Source organism: Paramacrobiotus metropolitanus, unplaced genomic scaffold (assembly GCF_019649055.1).
Source record: "Paramacrobiotus metropolitanus isolate TYO unplaced genomic scaffold, Prichtersi_v1.0 Parri_scaffold0000020, whole genome shotgun sequence".
Taxonomy (NCBI): Eukaryota; Metazoa; Tardigrada; class Eutardigrada; order Parachela; family Macrobiotidae; genus Paramacrobiotus; species Paramacrobiotus metropolitanus.
This window is the reverse complement of record NW_026570240.1, coordinates 340835-360457: the sequence shown is the minus strand read 5'-3', so window position 1 is coordinate 360457 and position 19623 is coordinate 340835. Positions and strand designations below refer to the sequence as shown.

At 40.7% G+C, this 19623-nt stretch overlaps 5 protein-coding genes across 13 annotated transcripts; 2 read left to right on the top strand and 3 right to left on the bottom strand.

Annotated features, from left to right (window-relative positions):
* Positions 1 to 185: 185 nt before the first annotated feature.
* LOC129586262 (retinal rod rhodopsin-sensitive cGMP 3',5'-cyclic phosphodiesterase subunit delta-like) lies at positions 186 to 2500 on the bottom strand. Of its 3 annotated transcripts, none has more exons than XM_055479376.1 (7): positions 2224 to 2500; positions 2000 to 2068; positions 1857 to 1919; positions 1606 to 1631; positions 1106 to 1231; positions 779 to 884; positions 186 to 696 (listed from the first exon to the last, which is right to left on the bottom strand). In XM_055479376.1, the coding sequence occupies exons 1-7, from the start codon at positions 2226 to 2228 to the stop codon at positions 615 to 617; spliced, it is 477 nt and encodes a 158-aa protein (XP_055335351.1). In that variant the 5' UTR covers positions 2229 to 2500; the 3' UTR covers positions 186 to 614. The 3 variants fall into 3 exon arrangements, with proteins under 3 accessions (XP_055335351.1, XP_055335352.1, XP_055335349.1); XM_055479377.1 differs by having other exon boundaries at positions 187 to 696; positions 2218 to 2500; XM_055479374.1 differs by having other exon boundaries at positions 189 to 696; positions 2000 to 2105; positions 2224 to 2498.
* A 1583-nt stretch (positions 2501 to 4083) lies between these two features.
* LOC129586238 (protein argonaute-2-like) lies at positions 4084 to 10550 on the top strand. 2 transcript variants are annotated; one of them, XM_055479329.1, is made up of 14 exons: positions 4084 to 4196; positions 4365 to 4836; positions 5836 to 5925; positions 6013 to 6159; positions 6529 to 6870; positions 7076 to 7193; positions 7381 to 7563; positions 7695 to 7831; positions 8169 to 8555; positions 8827 to 9102; positions 9182 to 9344; positions 9425 to 9498; positions 9697 to 9896; positions 9958 to 10550. In XM_055479329.1, the coding sequence occupies exons 2-14, from the start codon at positions 4390 to 4392 to the stop codon at positions 10082 to 10084; spliced, it is 2691 nt and encodes an 896-aa protein (XP_055335304.1). In that variant the 5' UTR covers positions 4084 to 4196; positions 4365 to 4389; the 3' UTR covers positions 10085 to 10550. The 2 variants fall into 2 exon arrangements, with proteins under 2 accessions (XP_055335304.1, XP_055335303.1); XM_055479328.1 differs by having other exon boundaries at positions 4158 to 4233.
* Positions 10551 to 10663: 113 nt separating this feature from the next.
* On the bottom strand, positions 10664 to 13608 carry LOC129586239 (uncharacterized). Of its 5 annotated transcripts, none has more exons than XR_008690115.1 (9): positions 13310 to 13608; positions 13045 to 13146; positions 12330 to 12364; positions 11919 to 11980; positions 11724 to 11773; positions 11488 to 11554; positions 11269 to 11434; positions 11032 to 11195; positions 10665 to 10970 (listed from the first exon to the last, which is right to left on the bottom strand). XR_008690115.1 is itself a non-coding variant. In XM_055479333.1 (9 exons), exons 2-9 carry the CDS (start codon positions 13072 to 13074, stop codon positions 10941 to 10943), a joined length of 591 nt encoding a protein of 196 aa, XP_055335308.1. In that variant the 5' UTR covers positions 13075 to 13146; positions 13310 to 13608; the 3' UTR covers positions 10679 to 10940. The 5 variants fall into 5 exon arrangements, 4 of the variants coding, with proteins under 4 accessions (XP_055335309.1, XP_055335306.1, XP_055335305.1 ...); XM_055479333.1 differs by having other exon boundaries at positions 10679 to 10970; positions 11282 to 11434; XM_055479334.1 differs by having other exon boundaries at positions 10664 to 11195.
* A 245-nt stretch (positions 13609 to 13853) lies between these two features.
* On the bottom strand, positions 13854 to 16634 carry LOC129586130 (G2/mitotic-specific cyclin-B-like). 2 transcript variants are annotated; one of them, XM_055479146.1, is made up of 8 exons: positions 16313 to 16634; positions 15717 to 15849; positions 15530 to 15651; positions 15231 to 15389; positions 14913 to 15155; positions 14707 to 14853; positions 14494 to 14598; positions 13854 to 14370 (listed from the first exon to the last, which is right to left on the bottom strand). In XM_055479146.1, the coding sequence occupies exons 1-8, from the start codon at positions 16460 to 16462 to the stop codon at positions 14272 to 14274; spliced, it is 1158 nt and encodes a 385-aa protein (XP_055335121.1). In that variant the 5' UTR covers positions 16463 to 16634; the 3' UTR covers positions 13854 to 14271. The 2 variants fall into 2 exon arrangements, with proteins under 2 accessions (XP_055335121.1, XP_055335123.1); XM_055479148.1 differs by having other exon boundaries at positions 15231 to 15386.
* Positions 16635 to 16843: 209 nt separating this feature from the next.
* Positions 16844 to 19616, top strand: LOC129586128 (splicing factor Cactin-like). Its single transcript, XM_055479144.1, is given in 4 exon segments — positions 16844 to 17053; positions 17254 to 18088; positions 18333 to 18536; positions 18538 to 19616. Coding segments are annotated over 4 exon segments (1953 nt in total). The 5' UTR covers positions 16844 to 17036; the 3' UTR covers positions 19435 to 19616.
* The last annotated feature ends 7 nt before the right edge of the window (positions 19617 to 19623 follow it).

The following is a 19623-nucleotide window of genomic DNA, read 5'->3' as shown; positions in this document are numbered from 1 at the left end:
CTTGATGTTTGTATTGTACAACGTTTTACTTTTCCATGATTTATTTCCGTTGGTAGAATGGGCACTCTAGACGAGAATCCTTCAATCCACGAATTTTGTCTTATCAAACTGAAAGCGGAAGCTGATTGCAGTTTACTGGAGACAGGCTGGTATCCTTTACATTCGTGCAGAACCAAAATTGTACCAGCTGGCATGATGCTACTTTTGCTTTACCGGAGTGCTCCAAAACCATTAATTTTCTAGACTTTATCTCAACAAGTTCTACTGTGCGCACAGCGATAATTACTTACAACTCACAAATCAACACATCAACAAATAAACACATTTCTCGAATTTCTTAGTTTGGAGAAAAACTTTATTTTTATATAAGAAGAAAACAGCCGGAGTTTGATATACGACCGCTAAATGTACTAATTTTGCAAAATCAGCGATACATGCCACTCAACATCAAATTCGATTTATTCTAATATTACGCAATAACAAGTCGCTACGTATCTTTAAAATCTAGAATAGTAACAGGATACTGGTGTGTGAAATCGAAACGCGTTGAAAGTCAGAACTTGAGTGGACAATAATAAACTTTCCATACGGAAGCCGAACATTTCCACATTATATCAGGCGTAAAACAGCCGCACTTTCGAAACGTTTACTAAAAGGTCAGCGTCGTAGAATCGAGTTTCGATCACCGTATTACCACTGCAATCAAAAACAGTTCGCCTTTCAGTTTCGCGTTTTGTAGAATTCTGGTACTCTTTGTACGTAAAACACTTCTTCATACCTGAGCAAGTTTGGCGGAAGCATTTGAGATTCTGGAGCGGCCTCTATTAAAGACTGCCATGTGTTGGTGGAATTTGGAATTACGAAGCCAAACTCAAAATACCATTCTGCGAGAAATTCATCGTTATCAGTGAAATTATTAAGCAAATTTTCCCGCAGACAAATGCAGTATTTAATAAGTTATTGTTTTTTATAATAAGCATAATCGTTCCATGGTTAGAAATATTCATGAAATATTTCCCCAGTCGCTCCTAATCGAATTCGATAATCATCAGTCTGGTTATCAGTTACCACTGTTGTGTGAGCTCAGTGGATAATTTGCACTTACCTTCAATACATCGATCTTTGAAGAAGATCCGCTGTTCCAACCGGAAATTATCCATCTGTTCAGCCGAGGAAAAATTCACTTCGCGGGATACAGCCCGACACTTCAGTATTTCCTTTGGAACTCGAGCTGGAGCAAATTGATATGATTAGTCTAATTTGCAGAGGCAGTACTAGTGAGTTATGCAGCTCTAACGATGCCAGTTATATTTCACCGGCGCTAGCCATTGTCAGAAAGAATGTAAAGAAGTATAAATACCTGATGAATCTAGATTTTATGTACTTTGCTAGATAACTGATAATAATTTATTATCAATTATGTAGAGATATCCACCTGGATATTTCATGATACTTTAGGTAAATTTCATGATATTTTTTGTTGCAGGATATCCACCTGACTTGTGAACTAAAAACTAAGAGTGCTACACTAAATCGTATGTGAAATCAGCTGCAATGAGCAACTGAACATCACAGACAAGCACACTAACAGCAACAAGTCAATACCTATGTGTTCCAAGCCTGGAAGCGACCTGAAAAAACAAAAGTGTACTTTCCAGTTAGTATCTGTAATCTGTAATTAACTGCGAAATTTTTAACTATTAACTCTGCAAGCAGAAAATAATCCGGACCACGTTTTCGAGAAAATTTTATATCATGTTTTCAAAATGTTTCTACTGCGTACACGCAAATACTATGCCTGCTTAGTCAAACATTGCGAGTAGCTTTGATAGGAAGAATTCAAGCGTTATACGCACAGGTCATCCTCGCCTTGCCACAATATTTTTCCCGTATCTGCATCACGGAGATTCATCCAGTTTCTGCAATAATTCAGAGCATGCTGAGACTGTGCTGAATAATCTACACAAAGGAAAAGAGTCAATCAGGGTAATCTATTTACAATTTGAACCCTTTGAGGATTTCTTCGGAACGGTTTTTCGGCGGCTTGACGTCTCCCATATTGTTCGTTCTGGCAGGAGATACATGAAAAGTTGCGGATATACTCGCTGAAAAAGTTTGCTACAACCAAGTGCTCGGCCCAGACACGTACCCCGCAGAATGTTAAGTAAGTACTTGAGCTACGTATCCAACTGGAGCATGACTACTATCAATATTAACCTTTACCGCATCCGCGTGGAAATGCATCAATTCCCGCACGCCGCACATCCTCTCGACGTCGCGCACGGTCGAGGCATTTGCCGGTTCTGCAGTTGCTTATCCCACAGCTAAGGTTAATCCGAACCCGCTCAGGTCCATAACAGGACGAATTAAATTGAAAAATCGATAACTTTGTACGGATGGATCTCCGATTAACTAAGTACAGTACAAATTCCAGTAAGGAGCCGAAGCAGGTCGGATGAAAGTGTGACATCGAAAAATCACAGGCGCAGTTACGGTTGTATGCGTATAATCCTAGCAAAATTTATTTCTACGGTACCGGTATGTCATAGACTATTCCTGCCAGTACGTAAGTAAGTACGTACCGTCATCTGTAAAGGCTGGATGAATGCACGGTTGTAACTTGCAGTTAATCGTAAGTACTTTCTCCTCTTACTGGCATCCCCACACTGCAGTGCTCTTAACGATACCAGAGGTACTTTACTTTAAAAATTAAAATGGAAATTATTTGTTTGTTGCCCATTTTAATTTAAACATTCTATCAAGTTCCAATAGTTCATAAGTGGTAAAAGCAGACATAATGAAAACTGTACTAACCAGTATTCCTCTAACACTTTGCAATTAGAGAAACTATGTTTTACGGACGCTTAAAGTGACCAATGGTGTCCTTTTCGGCATATATAAGCAAAACTCCAGAGTTTTTGAATCCACACAACGTACGTAGCTGAAGTTACTTGATAGTGAAAACGTACTCGAAAACTATCAGTTTTCTGTCATTTAATTCCTGAATTAATCTTCGTTGTGTTTCGTTCGCGGCGTGTGGTAAACTGGCTAACAAGAGAATGTTTAATGTTTTACTTGTTATATAGCCAACTGACGACATCTGCGCATTGCTGTTAGCTTTTTTTCTTGCACGGAAACAGGGAAATACAGTACGATATTATCGTACTTTATTAATCAAAATTTCTTTTTAATGAATATCGCAGCCTGCGAATTCGACTTACGTATTGTAACGAATTATTGTAAACGAAATGCGGTAATCCATAATTTTTTCAATATTTTTTCCATAGATTTTGCGTCGTGAGCAACCGTAACCTACAGAGCGAGCCTACCGTAACGACTACCGTGTACCGAGCCTGTTCTACTGTACAAGTAAGTACACACTTGAAACTATACTTAACCATCAGTAGTACTACTCGACACGCACTTTAAATGAGTTCTGTAACATAAAGTACCGGAAGTTCTGTAAAAGTGAATCTACCAATGGTACAGCACTGAATCTTATAGAGCGTTACAGAGCAACGAGACCATTAGCGTCAAACAGTGCCCAGTTACTGTAGCCGAATTTGCCAACAATTCATGTATTTTTCATTTCAATTTTGCAGCCGTTCCTTTCTGTTTTTCTGACATTTCAAAGTTGTGGTATGTTGAAGAAATCAAATGACTAGTGAAAAAGCGAAAGACAACTTCGCACGGAAAGTACGGTGAGGTGGAATTTATCATTCCTCGCAGCTCTGCGCTGACGGCTATGGCGAAGTTGCCATCGATACAAATTCAAACATCATGAAACATGCACAGTCTTAGGCAGCTAAAACAGTTAACAAGCAGAACTGGAATATTGTTTCAATAGAAACAAACAGGACTTTCGACGTACGGGGCTGGGCATCCACATCAAAAAATAATTTTGACTTGGTAAAAGTACGAGTTCTGTATCGTAACGGAGCCAGGAGAGTTCCTTTTAGATACAGAACACTTTAACTCGGGCGTCCAATCAGAGATAAGGGGTGGTCACAAAATATTACAGAACTTCCGGCTCTGTATCTTACAGAACTCTTTTAAAGTGCGTGTCGAGTAGTACTACTGCACTGCTGCAGGCTGCTGTACTAATAATGGTACAGTATTAAAGCCGCAGCAGCCTGTGGTTCTAATCGCTTTCTACTATAGACTCTCCAATAGAGTACTGTACAGTACAGTGACAGGTGAGCATTTTATTATTTTGGTGATTTGGCTGGCTTGGTACGTGGACAAGAGTAGAGACGATTATCAGATTATGTAAACGAAGGTTTATACTTTATACTTTAATGGTCTTTAACCATAATTCTGTAATTCAAAATTTAAAAACTTCTAACCAGGCATAATTTTTACAGAAGCTTCTCTGCATGATTGGTCAGAATGGCAACATTGGTGGCTGTAAAACGGGATCCGAAGAAAGGATTTGGAAGCTTGGGACGACCAGTTCCGCTGCATGCCAACCATTATGGCATTAGAACTCCCACGTCGGGATACATTTATCATTACGATGTGGATATGCTGTTCGAGAGAAGCGACCCGGCCGCCGGAGACGCACCACAGACAGGTACCCAGAGAAAGGAGAAGAAAAAGAAGGAAAATGCGCCCGCTAAAGATCCCAAAGCGGTCCCCAGAGTGCTGAAGCAGAAGATCATGTCGCTTTTCCTGAGCGCACCGAACACACAGCCCTTTCTGAACGGCTGCAAACCTGCTTATGATGGAGAAAAAAACTTGTACTCCGTGAAGGAATTGAAGGTTGCTCCAGATCATGTTTTTTCGGAGCTGGTGACTGTGCCCCGAGACGAAGAAGGTGGAGAACGATTAGTGCGGGTGTGTATGCTTGTGGTTATAATAATATAATTATCATAAATTATGATTGAATAATTCATACTTACTGTTTTGACAACGATGTCAGAGGGAAAACCATAAAGAACTTTGTCTTACTAATTGAAAATTGATATTTTACTTTTTGTCGTATATTCGAAAATGATTTCGGTTCATTTTAACTGCAGTGTATTTATGATCCGAGTAGTCACTGGTGATTGCGCTAACTGGCTGAGAATCAATATAATTTTTCATTTTACCGCTGCAAGTTATTGTAATGATATTATTAATATGCAGCTGATTGTGTAAATTTTTTAAGTGTCAGTTCAGCAGTTTTAGCAATTTTAGTTAATCTTTATTTTGCCTCTCGGGCATTTGTGAACTGAATTTTGCACGCATACTCGTACCAATATACCATAAGACGATAAAACATTGTGGTCTGTTTGAGACTGTGGTTTTACTCCGCTCTTTGTTCTGCGATAAAAAAGTTGATACTTAATGTTTTCGCCATTTTGATTCGAAAATTCGAATGTTTAATAATCTTGACATCTTGCAATTGCAATTACTATTGCGTACGTGGCAGGTTGTGATTGTGATGCAGTCCGGTTCGAATTCGAACTCGTTTCGATTACCAAACAGCGTACTATGTTCACTGCACTGGCTGAAAGTACAGGAGAAAGTATTTTTTATCTGATTGTTTTCGCTATAAATGTGTTCGCAAACAAAACGAATAGGCAAATAAAACGGTAAAGTAACCCTTGATACTGGAATTTGGTGTGCATAATTTAAGCCTTTGAACTCTTTATGAAAATTCTGTGCGTCATCAGTTATGCAGGCGGTTATTCTTGAAACAACACTTATTGTTAGTACGTTTTAATTACTGTTTTGTGAAAAATTACTACATTTGTATCGTAAATCTTAGTTACGTAATCTTGGGCTGTAAACTGTGGATGGTAAACTAGATTATACGTATCATTTCTGATAGATAATATTTATTTTCTTCAGGTTTCTGTCCAGCAGTGCAAACCACTGGCGATATCATGGGTTGAACTCTACGATTGTATGGCAGGAAAGCGCGATACTATGCCTATTGTTGTGAGTTTCGTTCTGAATTTTGTTCCAACCTGTGAAAATTGGATGTCCCAGCACGCATTTGTGTTATATTACGCGCTCCGGTTACAGATTCTTCAGTGCATTAACACGGTGTTTCGACAAGCAGCTTTGTCAACCGCAACCAATATTGCTATTCGGCGATCATATTTCTCGCGACATTTAGCGGAACCTGTACCTCTCGGTCAGGGAAGGGACATGTGGACAGGATACTACTCCGTAAGTGCGGTGCAGTACAGTATGTTTCGGCTTCGCATTGCACAAAGGCGTGTAATACCGTCATCCTCATTTGAGAGTCGTATGGCCTGGGCATTGACTCACTTATTTTCTGTTTCCCAATTAGAGAATTTAATTTGTCGATAATAGGCTGCAGTATCTTACGAGTTGCCATAACAAGCTTTGTAGAATAAGGCTGGATGAGTTGATCAGAGACATATTAAAGTGGCACGCTGGCGTGCTTTATTAAAGACATTTTATTCTTGTTCATTCAGCCTTTAGTTTTCAGATGCACAATCAAAGGCGTTCTCACTCGATGACTCGAATACATAAGCTCGTTTGTTAGAACTAGTTGATTCGCTTTTTTTGTAGAGTGCCCGACCCACGCAGTGGAAAGTGATGCTAAACTTGGATAAATCACACACGGTTTTCTATGGCCGTCAAGAATTGTTGGGATTCTTATCCCAATTACTAAACGATTCACCCTCTAGTTTAAACGTGATCCAGCGGAAAACCTTTGAAAAAGAAATCAAAGGGCTAAAGGTGGAAACGAAACACAGCGGTGGCATCCGGCGCGTTCGTGTGACTGGTGTTACCGAACAGACAGCCGAAAAACTCTTCTTCGACTTGAATGGACAACAAAAAAGTGTAGCAGATTATTTTAAGTCTGAGTACAACATCGTGCTAAAACATCGTGGATTACCTTGCTTAAAGGTGAGGCGGCTTCTTTTCAGTATTCGGCAGCGTCAAACTGCAGGCTGGATATTCGTATGATACGAATAAATGTAGCTACTGATAATGAGTACCTATTACGTAACGATCTTATAGCTGTTTAGTCGCCCTACTATGGAATGTTATGATATAGTTTGACTTACAAGCGCTTATGTACGAGTATTTTATTCCTGTATTCTGCTTGCAGGTGGGAACGAAAGGAAGTTATTTACCACTTGAAGTCTGCTGCTTGGCAGAGCAAAAATGCGACAAAAGAATGACTTCGGATCAGACGGCGGCGATGGTGAAAAAATGCACACAGACTGGTACATGATACATCAACCATGTGTATCTTATAACATTCGTATATATACATTTCGTCGTATACTTTTTTTACTAAAACCTGTCCACAACTGTAACATGGAAATAACCATGGCACTGGAGTGACCATATTCTCAAATTTCTTGTGATGACCTCCTACGTTTGACGATTTTTAACACGTTTTCGTTGCAGCAAATGATCGCAAAAGATTCGTGGAGAACACTCGCCGAAATGGTGTTAAATATGACACCGACCCGACTTTGAAAGAATTTGGTATCACGGTTGACAAAGATATGGCCAAAGTGGAAGGCAGACAGTTGGATGCTCCCACTATTACAGCCGGAGACAAAGCTGTAACAGTCAAATCAGCTGATGGTATGCATTATATTGGCTTTAAGAACGTATTTGTTACTTAACATTGATCTGATTAACAACGTCGAAGACGGACAAGTCTAGAATTAACACAAATAAGAGCTGTATTTTTACTCAGATCGTCATTTTTGCAGGAACATTCGACCCCCGTAACATTAGATTCGCTACTCCCGGAATACTGAAAAATTGGGTAATCATTAGCTTGGTGGATGAGCGGCGTGTTGATGTTTCCGCATTCGTCGAATCGCTGGTTAACATGGGAAAGCAAAAGGTAAACTGGGAGAGATTGGAGAGATTATACATTTCCTACTCACTCGGACTGGGTCCGGTGTTATTCACTTCGAAAACTTATATTTCTGTTCAAGACAGAGCCACCCTCAAGTACCGTATACTAAAAGATATTTCTGAAAACAGTGTACAGTAGTTTTTCCTGTTATATATACGTTCGGCCACGCCGACTATACCTTGGCAGACATCAACATTTTTAAGCATGCGCTATGGTTACTCGGTGTTAAACAGAAACATACAATACTAATATTTCCGAACTTATAGTCTCTGATAGTGCCCTGGTCAGTGACGTACTCGGAAATGTCTGATTACATTTTTAGGGGATGGACATAAACTATCCGGAACAACAGAAAGTACCTAAAGTTACTGACTGGCGAAATCCCGACTTTGTCCAAATTATGCGGCAGATCGTCAAAAACTTTGGGAGTGTCAAAGTGGATTTAATTATGGTGTTGATCAGTCAGGACACACAGTACCCTGAAGTAAAAAAAGCCGGCGACGTGATTGTGGGGGTACAAACACAGGTCGTCAAGGGCTTTACGATACAGAAAAACAGCGGTCCCAAATTACAGCAACTAGTTGGGAACGTGCTTCTGAAAGTCAATGCAAAAGTTGGTGGCGTGAACGTACATGTGTCTAATTTCTTAACTGCGAAGGATAAACCGCTCCCGAGGATGTTCGAACACCTGAAACGTTTTGTGGAAAAGGTAAATTTTATGGTTTTGAGAAACAGTATGAGCACCTTGAGATGATTTGCGGTACATGCTTGTTTTAATAGTGTGACCTGGACGTATGTTAATTTAGTAGCTTACGCGCTTAAAATCTCTTGTATAGGTATAGTGGTTATTTTTGGGTGGAAAGTCCTCATTTTGCTTGAAGGGCGGTTTTTGATAACTCGGATGAAGCAGTTGATACCGAGCTTGGATGTTACTCAAATTATTGGTATTATTTGTTGCTAATAAACTTCATTTTATTCAGCCGACCATAGTATTTGGAGCTGATGTTACGCATCCGTCACCAGGAGAGTCCAAAGATAAACCATCGATTGCGGCCGTTGTTGCCAGCCATAATAGGACGTTTACATCATACAGTGCTCGCGTGAGTGCTCAGGGCCATCGACAGGAGATTATGGCAGATTGTCTGCGCGATTTGATTGCCGAACTGTTGATTGAATTTCGAAATCGCAATGGTGGCCGCAAACCGGAAAGGATTATTTTCTACCGGGACGGTGTCTCTGAAGGGCAATTTGAGCAGGTAGACATAGCGCAACTACCGTTTCACATATGTCACTACCTTTTTATTGCACTGGTGAAATAACGAATTTTGCTATCAGGTCATGCACCAGGAAGTATACGCCCTTCAGCGTGCCTGTAACAAACTGGAACCGGGCTATCAACCCCACATCACATACGTCATTGTTGGCAAACGTCATCACACCAGATTTTTCTGTCAGAATAAGAACGATGAAGTTGGTCGTGGCGAGAACGTGCCAGCAGGTAGGACGGTCGACATCGGTTTGCCTCTGGCAACAAATTCCCGTTTGTGTACGATTTAGCTGAAACCATTTATTTAATAGGCACTGTGGTGGATAAGGGAATCTGCCACTTCACCGAAATGGATTATTTCTTGTGCAGTCATGGAGGTCTGCAGGTCAGTTGAAAACTTCTAAGCTTACGTATGCTGGAACGGTATAACGTTACTGTACAAGTTTGGGCCGAATTGATAAGATTTTGAGTTGAGGAATGGTTTAGTGTAAAATGTAGGCTGCACCGCTGCATCTTAAAAATCTGCTTATTACTTCCTAGTTATCTTTTGTTGTTGGGTGTCCAATTTTTAAATTTTTCATAGGGAACATCTCGCCCAGCGCACTACAATGTCCTGTATGATGATTCGGACTTCAGTGCTAACGAAATTGAATTATTCTCATATTATCTGACATACTGCTATGCGCGCTGCAATCGCAGTGTCTCTATTCCGGCCCCAGCTTATTACGCGCATCATGTTGCCTTTCGGGCGCGCCACCATCTTTCGGACAGTGGAATAGACACGTAAGAGACTTTAAAAGTTTGCATCTTTTTTTCCTATAAGTAATGTTATTTTGTGTTTCAGAATAAGTACTCCGTCTTCTGGTTCCGGATCTGGTTCCTCCATCGATATCAAACTGCTGAACGAGAAAATCAAAATTCACGAGAACTTCACGGATCCAAAGGGGAAGAACAACATGTACTTCGTTTAAGAAGAATCATGCTTAGACTGGACGAGCCTTGGAATCGTTTTATGTATGACCCGTAAGGCGACTCAAAAAAAAGAATCATCCGTATATTTTTTTCAGGTTTAAAGCATGCTTGTCTATCAGTTATCATTAAGTAGAATGTGTACACATACAGTATATAAAATTTTAGTATTAGGGTTAGTGCGTAATTGTCGGATGCTTTTTGACATCTCGCTTACTGCTCGTTTTTTTCCTTAGTGGAAATATTATTTTGGTTTCGTACAACGCTTTTGCGGACGTTGTGTTTTTTGTCCACGTGTACGAACCGGTTTCGGCGATTTCGTCTTCTTTTGAGTTACTGTTCTGTATAATTATTACCGCGTTTTTAACTTTATGAATGTTCACTTGCCACTCTTGTGTCATAACTGCAGTATATAACTGCGACATTCCATTTTCGGCTTAGGCCACATTGAACAATTATGGGCCTTGTCATCGGGATCTTTTGCTTGGGAATGACTGCGCCACTTTTAGGGAGATTACATCGCATAATGCGCATAGCGCTACTGCTATTTAAGCTCTGGTACTCACAATCGGTATTTGGCATAGTTGTGTTATTGTGGTTATCGTGCTTCTGTTTAAATGTACAAATCCACTTATTCGCAAGTTTTAATATCGTTGAAACGCCATGATCTGGATATCATAGCACACTCGTACAACACATAAGCTTAGAATGTCAAGTTTGATGGCCAATGCAGAAGGCTGCATTCCTTGGGGTTACGTGCTTAACGCTAATCTCCCGTGCCATTGATCAGTCGTTGACAAAAGGGCAGTTCATCGGAACTGCAGGTGTACACTCTCCAGGGATCATTCTGGTCGGCTGTCAGGGGCGAAGGTTTGCAAGAACATGTTGCTGGAAAGACAGGAGGAACATCTGTTTGGCTGACAGGATTTTCAGCATTACTAGTCCGTACATTTTGGTAGTAGTCGGTGTTGGTGTCTGTTCCACATTCCGCCGCCGGATGACTCGCAGTTGCAGCTTGGTTAGTGTCGCTGCTGGATGAGGGGGCGGTATCTGTTTCATCCTTATCGGCGGAAGTGCGACTTAATCGCTGGTATAACGTTTTTGGTGAAAAAGCTGTTGGAGAATTCTAGGGTCTGTTACTTTGAACATGAATGGGAATACGAGAAAATGTGCATAATTCGTGTACCGGCTGCACATACAGGCAGCACATGGGAACAGGTCATGAACATTTCCGCCCCGGTATGAGTAGTCCCGACAAATCAAGTACATTCCCAGGAAGCGACAGAAAAGCTGGAAAATGGAGAGGCCACCCATGTACAGCAAGGGAGCGGTGTGCCGCGTTGGGGTGTAACCTTAAAAATTAACCATTGATGCCTGTTTCTTGGATGTTGCAGCTCGTACATACCTGCTGGAAAGTACGCCACAACGGATATTAGATCCAAACATACAGCCATCACGCAGATAATCAACACCTGATGCCGTAATTGACATTCGTTGTTAAATGGTAATTATTGGCCAGCAATATATCATGCACGCGTAATTTTGTGAGTTGCTACTGCTTGCCTAATTCTGTTGCAGTTTTTCCGAAGAATCGTGAACAACAACATAATATTATATTATTAGGAGCATGCGCTTACTTACTATAATTAACGGCTCTTTTGATTCTGATTGGTAGCCTGCCCAAGCAAAACCTGCAACCAGTAAAAATAAAATGCGCAATGTGGGAAAAACTTTGCTTACAAGGTAACCTGTGATAATAGATTCATTTTACAAATGATATACTGCAGTTGATGCAATCAAGATGTGAGAGTCAGTACAAATAATAAAAACATATACCGGCAATATAAGCGGTGTTATAAAACAGGTATCCAATTGGCATAAGATCTTCCAGGAGGATCCTAATGCAAATCCGTTAAGTATGAGTACCAGTGCTATCACTGTGCAGTACATTGTTTGTTGCTCAACAAAACAGTACCGTGTTTTACTTCATCTTTTCTACCTTGCGAAACTTTTGCCAGCTACGGGTAGATTAAAAAATAATTTTTGTTGTGCGGTGGTATATATAGCCTTATAACCAATGAGCAATAAATCTTTCTAAAACCAACTATGGCACAAGACCAAAATCTGAAAAAGTAAAAATAACTTATTAGATACTAGTTGACATTGGTCCCTAGACACCTAGGTTTATGATCGCGAGTGGTTGGCGTTACTGCCACAGTGAGTGCATGCCACTTACAGTATACTCACAGAGAGGTCACAAAGAAATGGCCAAGTGCGAAACCCTGAAATCGTAATATAGAATATAATTACGAAGAATATAATTATGATTAGAAGTATACAAAGTAGCATATCAATCGTCATCGATCGTCATAATATGTATGATTAGTACTTTCGCTGCGCACCTTTAAAGTGACCTTAAGTTCAAGTGCGATTTTGGTTTAAAGAAACCAGCCGACAGATTCAATGAAAGTTTAAAATGTAGATGTAAGTGAAAGAAACCCTCTGAGATCATTCAAGATAACGAAACTAAGCGAGCAGCAGTCGTAAATTTATTAGCTAAAAATAAAACACACCTTAAATTACAGAGTACTTGAAGGTGTGCAGCGACAGGGTCTATTCTGTTTAACAATCGACATATGTATTATTCTAACTTTTATGTTATGTTGCTTGTGTACAGTCAGCAAATTCGCTTTTAAACATGATGGACCAAACGATCGGCGATTCTATCCGGGGCTGACAAATATATATAAGTTATAATTATGTTTCTTTTTTGTGCTGCATTGTCTTTTTTATTGCACACTATTGTGACACCAATGACGTTATAGTATTTTACACACGATTGCTATTCTGCATATCGTGCACTATAACTACATAAATTTACACAGGGGGATATCGGGAAGCGAAATTTTTACAGCCAGGCATAATTATAAAAATAATAAATAAGTTTGAACTAATAACTTACTATGTAAAGCACGGAATGACTGATAACCATTGCACCACGGCACAGTGCATTGTGGTGGTTAACTTTGCGTCGATGTGCAATGTAAAGAAACTAGTCCCTTATCTGCATAGAACACAATGATTCACATGTTTTCGAAAACACTGCATAAATCACGAATAAGATAAAAATAATATACTTAAAACAGCAACAGTTAGAGTTTTTCATAGATGATTCGTACGCCCAAGCCAAATATTCAATTAGCAAGTTAAAGGTTAAAGTAGATCACCGTGTATGCAATATCCGTGAGCATGATTTCCTGTGCAGTGTGCACCGACAGAAGAGGTATGCCCTTAGTCTCACAAATCTTGATCAGAGCTTTTAATTGTACGGGTACTCAGACCTAGTTAATTAACTTGAATCTCTGTATTATGCTTTTATAGCGGCACTTTGGCTGAGAATGCTTGTACTAAATGTATATCAATTTTAGGTTAGTAAGTATCTAATGTTAGTTAGTTTCCTGGAGGACACGTTGCGCAAAATTAATACAGTACTAGTAATTATTCATCATGGTAAATATTGTTTACCACGATCGTATAAGTAAGTAATTCTTAATTTAGAGTTTCATCACTGATTTGTCAACACGAAGCGCGTTGTAACCGTTGATCGCATCACCAGTGCATGATTCCTAAGCTGACAACCAATATTAATAAAGCCAGTAGCCATGGCTACTTCATAAAAAATGTTCAGGTACGAAATCAGATTAATTTTTTGTTTTTGATGAAGTTTTAAACAGTGGCACAATTTTACAGTACGAGTATTAACTATCAGTGACACAGAATGAGGTTTCACCTTAAACAAGTTGCCATTTGCTAAAGCCAATTAGCCAAGCATGCATACAAAATAATATTACAATATAACAGAAATACGCACGCAGAATTTGGATTGTGATTTGAACACTGCGACAGTCTGCAAAGTGCAAAGTCCCAACAGGATCACGGAAGGTAAGTACGCATAGATCAGTACACCTTTAGAAAGAATCACTTTAAAAATGTTAAACAACGCAGTCAAGACATTAAACACGCGTGACTCATTCCCTACTCAGAGAAACAACAGCATATGCAAATGGAGTAGAAAAGACTAAGAACACAACTAGGAAGTATTTACAACAGAATCAGTACTCCAAATCGATCCGAAAACGAATATTCAGTGGTAAACAGATCTGGAATGCCTAGTGAACGTCCAGTCTTTTCAGCTTCTACCAAAATGCTTTGCGACCTCATCCAGCTCCAGGTCGGTTATATTGGATGACTCAAAGTTTTTCGGTGTGGCGTATTTCTTAATGATACACTGCAACAAGCGTTTTACCAGTTTTACTTTTGTCAGTAATCTGAAAATGCGCGATCAAATGAATGGCACCGTCACGGTTCACAACAGTTACCGTATTCGTATATTAGCTTTACAGAACTTTACCTGCAACCTAGCTGTTCGTGCTTGTTTCAGGACATCAAGCAACCTCGAAGCCATCTGCTTCACCGCTCCTTCTTCGTAACTACTGTAATACGTCAGTTTGGAATCCTGAAATATTTGTACAAGATGGATCATATCGAGTTGACTAGTCCGAAAATGCCGGCCAAATTTTTCGTTAGCCTTTCGAGTTTCGACCCTCTTTAAGCGCAAACATACCCAGAAATCACTTAGCCTGCGACGAAACAGAAGAGCCAAATACAGCGCTCCGGCAGCCAAGAGAGATGGTTTAACCTCCACAAAATCGATGTGCATTTGTGCCAATTCTAAGTGGAATTTAGCTGAACAATACTCGTCCGGGTTTGCCTAAACATCAGACACATTACAGCGCATCCTTTAGATGAGTTGCAACAGGAAACTCATACATTTGCAGCTTTACAGCAGCGTCGAAGAAAATGCACGGGTAACGGCCGAGTGAAATCGAAGTTTAACGCGTTCACCATCATCATCTCACAGTCCAGAATCTGGTTTTTCGTGCAAGCCTGATCCGAGATATACACATAGTCCTCCAAATCCGGCGGATAGACTTCTTCGAACTTTCCGGCAACGAACATGGCGGTCACTCCGATCAGCTGCAGTTCATCTTTCGTGACATCGATTTCAGGAATCTGCAGCGTACATGATCGGGTAAAGCTACTGCACAAAGCAATTACAGTACAAGCACAAAGCGTAAAGACGCGTACAGAAAGAAATCGGTCGACGATGTTCAGGGACAAGAAAAGAGTATCTTGACACATTTTAAATTTGTGCGTCACGCTGACAATCCAGTCGACCAGTATTGTCCGCATCCTTGGATTGACCGACATCCCGTCCATATAGTCTTTCGACAGAAGGGAATGCTGCTGCAAAACATTCGGCATATGCAAATGACATAAACACGTGAATGGTTAAAAAATCAGCAAGGTAAAAAGCACTGTAAAAGGGAATAGGCCATAGTTATGGTTAACTAGCAATGTAGAAAGATGACGGTCCATATCCGTACCTCGCGGTGATACAGGTAAGTGTAGATGTGTTCCACATATGCTACCACCAGCGCTTCGTTTCCCACATCGTCTGCGTAGATGTCCGGTACGTCCTCTGGTCGCGCTTTGTACGTCATGAAACCTGCAGTACATGGCCTACAGCAATCCACACGGATGCAAAGCGCTAAACCAAAAAGCGACCATTACCATTTTCTTTTCCTCCTGTCCGCACAACATCTTGAAGCAGTTTCTGCCGTTTTTCGAGTGTGATATTCTGCCGAAGTGTGGACAGAGTGGGCAGTCTGGATTGCGTTGGTTCTTTGAATTTGGCATCGTTCTGCTGCAAAAGGAAGATATACCATATAAAATAATAAATTTAATTTTTGCACCTTTAAAAGCATATAAAAACAAACAGAAAACAGTCTCCCAATCAACTCTCATCTTGCGGGTCTTTAAATTGCTACGCTGCTTTCATAGCCAACGACGTCACAGTGTCAACGCACGTGCCAAGAGGTCAGCGTGCTGAAATGGTAAGAGTGCGCTACCTGTTTTCTAAAAACACTGGCCAGACATTTTCGAACACAGGTAGCAATAAATACGATTTTCTTACGAACTAAATTACTAATTCAAAAGATATGAAAGCCTTACACTTGACGCGAATAGTAGTAATGCTAACAATAAGACTAAACCAAACACCGTTTAGAAACTTTCGTTTACTAGTTACGGTACCACACATTCAGCATTTTACTTTCCTGCTACCTCAACAAAACTATTGTAACAATAGTTAAGTAGGCAATATTTACCTGTTTGTTCTGAAGGTTCGTGACAATCTTTTTCTCGGGAATTGCTTGGAGAACTTTGTTGGAAGGATTCTGGAGGCCAGGTCGAGCTGCAGGCTTATTACCGAGCACTCGCTGCGGCTGCTGATTGCCGCGGTTCTGCAGCGATGCCATTCTCCTCAACTTAACTTATGAGATTCTGCAAAGATACTTCAATTTCACAAACCGAAATAACCCCGAAAATTTCCAGGACCGATGAGGTGACGATTCGCAACCGTACTTTTACAATTTACATTTTACTCGTAAAATTGTGGAAGCCAAAAACGTTGCAGAAACATGGGCGCTTGTGCTACCAAATGATCAGCGCCAAAACCCTGATGGACATCATGATTATCATTGGCTTGTTACTTGGGCTTTACTTACGTTTTGCTTAATGTGGGCCGTTTTTGATTGGTTCGCTATAATGGTTTATCCATTAGGAACTGGTTGGGGGCCGGGCTTGATTATGTCATGATAGACAGGCGTGGCTTATATATACATTACTTTATGAAAATAACTTCAAAATCTGATATCATAGATTTGTTGGACTTTTTCATTTTTGGGTTTTCATTTTTCATTTTGGGTTTTTCACAGCCAAATTTAAAAGTAATAAAAGCGTTATGTACCTTAAAACTGGTGATACTCCATAAAAAACTTTATTGAAGGGCAACGAGATAGATTATGGTCTCTGAGTCCGAGCAGCGTAAAAATGCCTCGCACTGAAAGGTAAGACAGTAGAAAAATTCTAAAAAACATTTGAAAATCGTTGATAAGGACGGTTTTCTCAGATTTGTTCATTTCGTATACTAAAATTTTTCAGATTTGTTTAATTTTACTGTACCGTGTTCGTTTTTTTTAAAAAGACGCAGACATGCTTTTGTTAATCATCCGGACGCGATTTCTTTAATGAACGTTCGTTGTCGTAGTAGACGTTCATCAAGATCGCCCTGGGATGACCGGGAAAGATTTCACAGCGCCTCTCGAGAAGGTAGACATGAACGCGCGGACGATTCCCGTACGAAGGAGCGACCGCGCTATGAAGGCCGTCAAGATCCATCCTCGAAAGCGAAAAGACATCGAAGCAGATCAGAAAGTTCGTCGCCAAATGACAGACGCCACAAGCCGAAACAAGAACGATCAAACAGTCGGGAGCGTTCTGCGGATGTCCCTGCCAGTAAAAACCGTAAGGTGGATAAGGACAGTGAAACCCCGGAGGAGAAACGAGCACGACGACTAGCGAAGAAGTTAGCCAAAGCCCAGAGACAGCGTGGACGGGCCGGAAGCGTTGATGTTATGGATGATAATCCTTTCGGTGATCCACAGATCCATGAAGTGTTTATCTGGGGCAAAAAGCTGCAGAAGGAAGGCATCACGGACTACACCCTGGATGATATTAAAAAACAGACTAAGGAGAAGCAGGAGGCGTCCCGGGCGGAGCTAGAAAAAGTGCGTCAGCGACGACTGCAATATGAGCGCGAACGAGCAGCCCGCGAAGAGGAAGTGCAGATGATTCAGAGAGAAAAGGAAGCCGCGCAGTTCCAGCAATGGCAGTCGCAGGAAGATGGTTTTCACCTGAAACAAGCGCAGTTGCGCTCGGAAATTCGCATCCGAGATGGTCGAGCAAAGCCCGTGGATTTACTGGCGAAATATATCAGCTCGGAATCGGATTTAAGCGTTGATATCCATGAACCGTCGACGTACATTGAAGGACTCAAAAAGCGAGATCTTGAGGATTTATTGGAAGACATCGCAGTTTACCAGGTACGTTTTTGAATTGTTTTTAAAGACGATCAATTTTGGTTTTCTCTTAGTAAAAGTGCTGCTTGTTACTTACAGTTAAAGTAACACTGTAACATGTTTATATAAAATTGTGTAATCGATGTTTCGGAAATTATCTGCAAGAGTGCGCATACCGATCTTAAATTTTTAAGTTTGAAAATTGACCGTTCGAAAAAATTCGAAATTTTTATTTGGCAGTTTTAATTTGTGATTTTTCTTATTCTAGAAATTAGACCGGGACTTAAACGACGATTATTGGAACGATATAACAATCGTCGTCAATGATGAACTGCAGAAAATTTTAGCGAGTGAGGCCGAGTTGGAACGTAGAGCTGGTCGACAAGGCATCAACGCCGTTGTTAGTGCGGATGTAGGATCGGTATTCAAGGGCAAGACTTTGCCGCAGCTGAGGGAGCTGGAAAATCAGATTCGCGGAAAAATTAGTGGACGGACAGGAAGGCGTGGATGTGTCCTATTGGGAAAATCTGTTACAGCAGGCCAGTGCGTACATTGCCCGCGTACGACTCAAAGAACGACACCAGGAGAATTTACGACGAAAATTGGATGAACTGAAAAAAGAGCAAGGGATTCGCGATGAAGAAGAACGCCTGCTGATGCCCCCTCCAAAAGAACCTGTTGCCTCTACCAGCACAACGAATACCGAACGGCATGTTTCCGATGAGGATGAACAGCGAATCGCTGATTACGACACTGGCCAGTATAGCCCGCGACTAATTCCTTTCGATGACGTGGATGTCGGTATGCACCTGATCGAACCAGAAGAAGACAAAAAGAAATTGCAGTTAGCTCGCGAGCAAGTGCTGAAGACGGGTTCGGCTGCCATCGTTACCACCGAAGACCATGTGTTTGAGCGTGAAGCGCGCAAAGGTATGGGTGAGGATGAGGCCCAGTTTAGCGTAGAAGCCGAAGTGGACAAGCCTTTCTACGTCTGGTCGGAAAAATATCGCCCACGCAAGCCACGGTATTTCAATCGAGTGCATACGGGGTTCGAATGGAACAAGTATAATCAGACGCATTATGATTTGGACAATCCTCCGCCCAAAGTGGTTCAGGGTTATAAGTTTAATATATTTTATCCGGATTTGATTGATAAAAGCGTCACACCGAAGTATAAAGTGACTCCCTGTAATGACAATTCCGATTTTGCTGTGCTGAAGATTAGTGCCGGACCACCATACGAAGATATAGCCTTCAAAATTGTAAACAGAGAATGGGAATATTCGTATAAACGTGGATTTAGATGCCAGTTTCATAACAATATTTTCCAGCTCTGGTTCCATTTCAAGCGTTATCGGTATAGACGGTAATGGGATGTTCACTTCGTGGCTTTCCGCAGAAAAGTGGATTTGGCTGTTTAGCTTCTTCCTGTAAATAAATGCATCGATGCTTGGTTTTTGCTGTTTTTGTAGTGTAATTCGCTGATGAGATCTTACGTTAAAGAAGCAGTGTAATAAAAAAACAGCCCTAGTGGATTTATCTCTGTTTTGGTTTTTTAC

What these genes read in the sequence shown, in the direction of transcription:
- LOC129586238 (XM_055479329.1), top strand. Translation starts at nt 4,390, where the DNA reads ATGGCAACATTGGTGGCTGTAAAACGGGATCCGAAGAAAGGATTTGGA. An exon ending in TTAACATGGGAAAGCAAAAG is followed by an intron (nt 7,832 to 8,168) that starts GTAAACTGGGAG and finishes TTACATTTTTAG; the next exon opens with GGGATGGACATAAACTATCC. An exon ending in GCAGTCATGGAGGTCTGCAG is followed by an intron (nt 9,499 to 9,696) that starts GTCAGTTGAAAA and finishes AATTTTTCATAG; the next exon opens with GGAACATCTCGCCCAGCGCA.
- LOC129586239 (XM_055479330.1), bottom strand. Translation starts at nt 13,074, where the DNA reads ATGGTTATCAGTCATTCCGTGCTTTACATA. An exon ending in GTCATTCCGTGCTTTACATA is followed by an intron (nt 12,365 to 13,044) that starts GTAAGTTATTAG and finishes TTACGATTTCAG; the next exon opens with GGTTTCGCACTTGGCCATTT. An exon ending in CAAAAGAGCCGTTAATTATA is followed by an intron (nt 11,555 to 11,723) that starts GTAAGTAAGCGC and finishes TTACGGCATCAG; the next exon opens with GTGTTGATTATCTGCGTGAT.
- LOC129586130 (XM_055479146.1), bottom strand. Translation starts at nt 16,462, where the DNA reads ATGGCATCGCTGCAGAACCGCGGCAATCAGCAGCCGCAGCGAGTGCTC. An exon ending in GACAGGAGGAAAAGAAAATG is followed by an intron (nt 15,652 to 15,716) that starts GTAATGGTCGCT and finishes CATGTACTGCAG; the next exon opens with GTTTCATGACGTACAAAGCG. An exon ending in GCTGCTGTAAAGCTGCAAAT is followed by an intron (nt 14,854 to 14,912) that starts GTATGAGTTTCC and finishes TCTGATGTTTAG; the next exon opens with GCAAACCCGGACGAGTATTG.
- LOC129586262 (XM_055479374.1), bottom strand. Translation starts at nt 2,470, where the DNA reads ATGTCACACTTTCATCCGACCTGCTTCGGCTCCTTACTGGAATTTGTA. An exon ending in ATCCTCAAAGGGTTCAAATT is followed by an intron (nt 1,920 to 1,999) that starts GTAAATAGATTA and finishes GAATTATTGCAG; the next exon opens with AAACTGGATGAATCTCCGTG. An exon ending in TCCAGGCTTGGAACACATAG is followed by an intron (nt 1,232 to 1,605) that starts GTATTGACTTGT and finishes AATTTGCTCCAG; the next exon opens with CTCGAGTTCCAAAGGAAATA.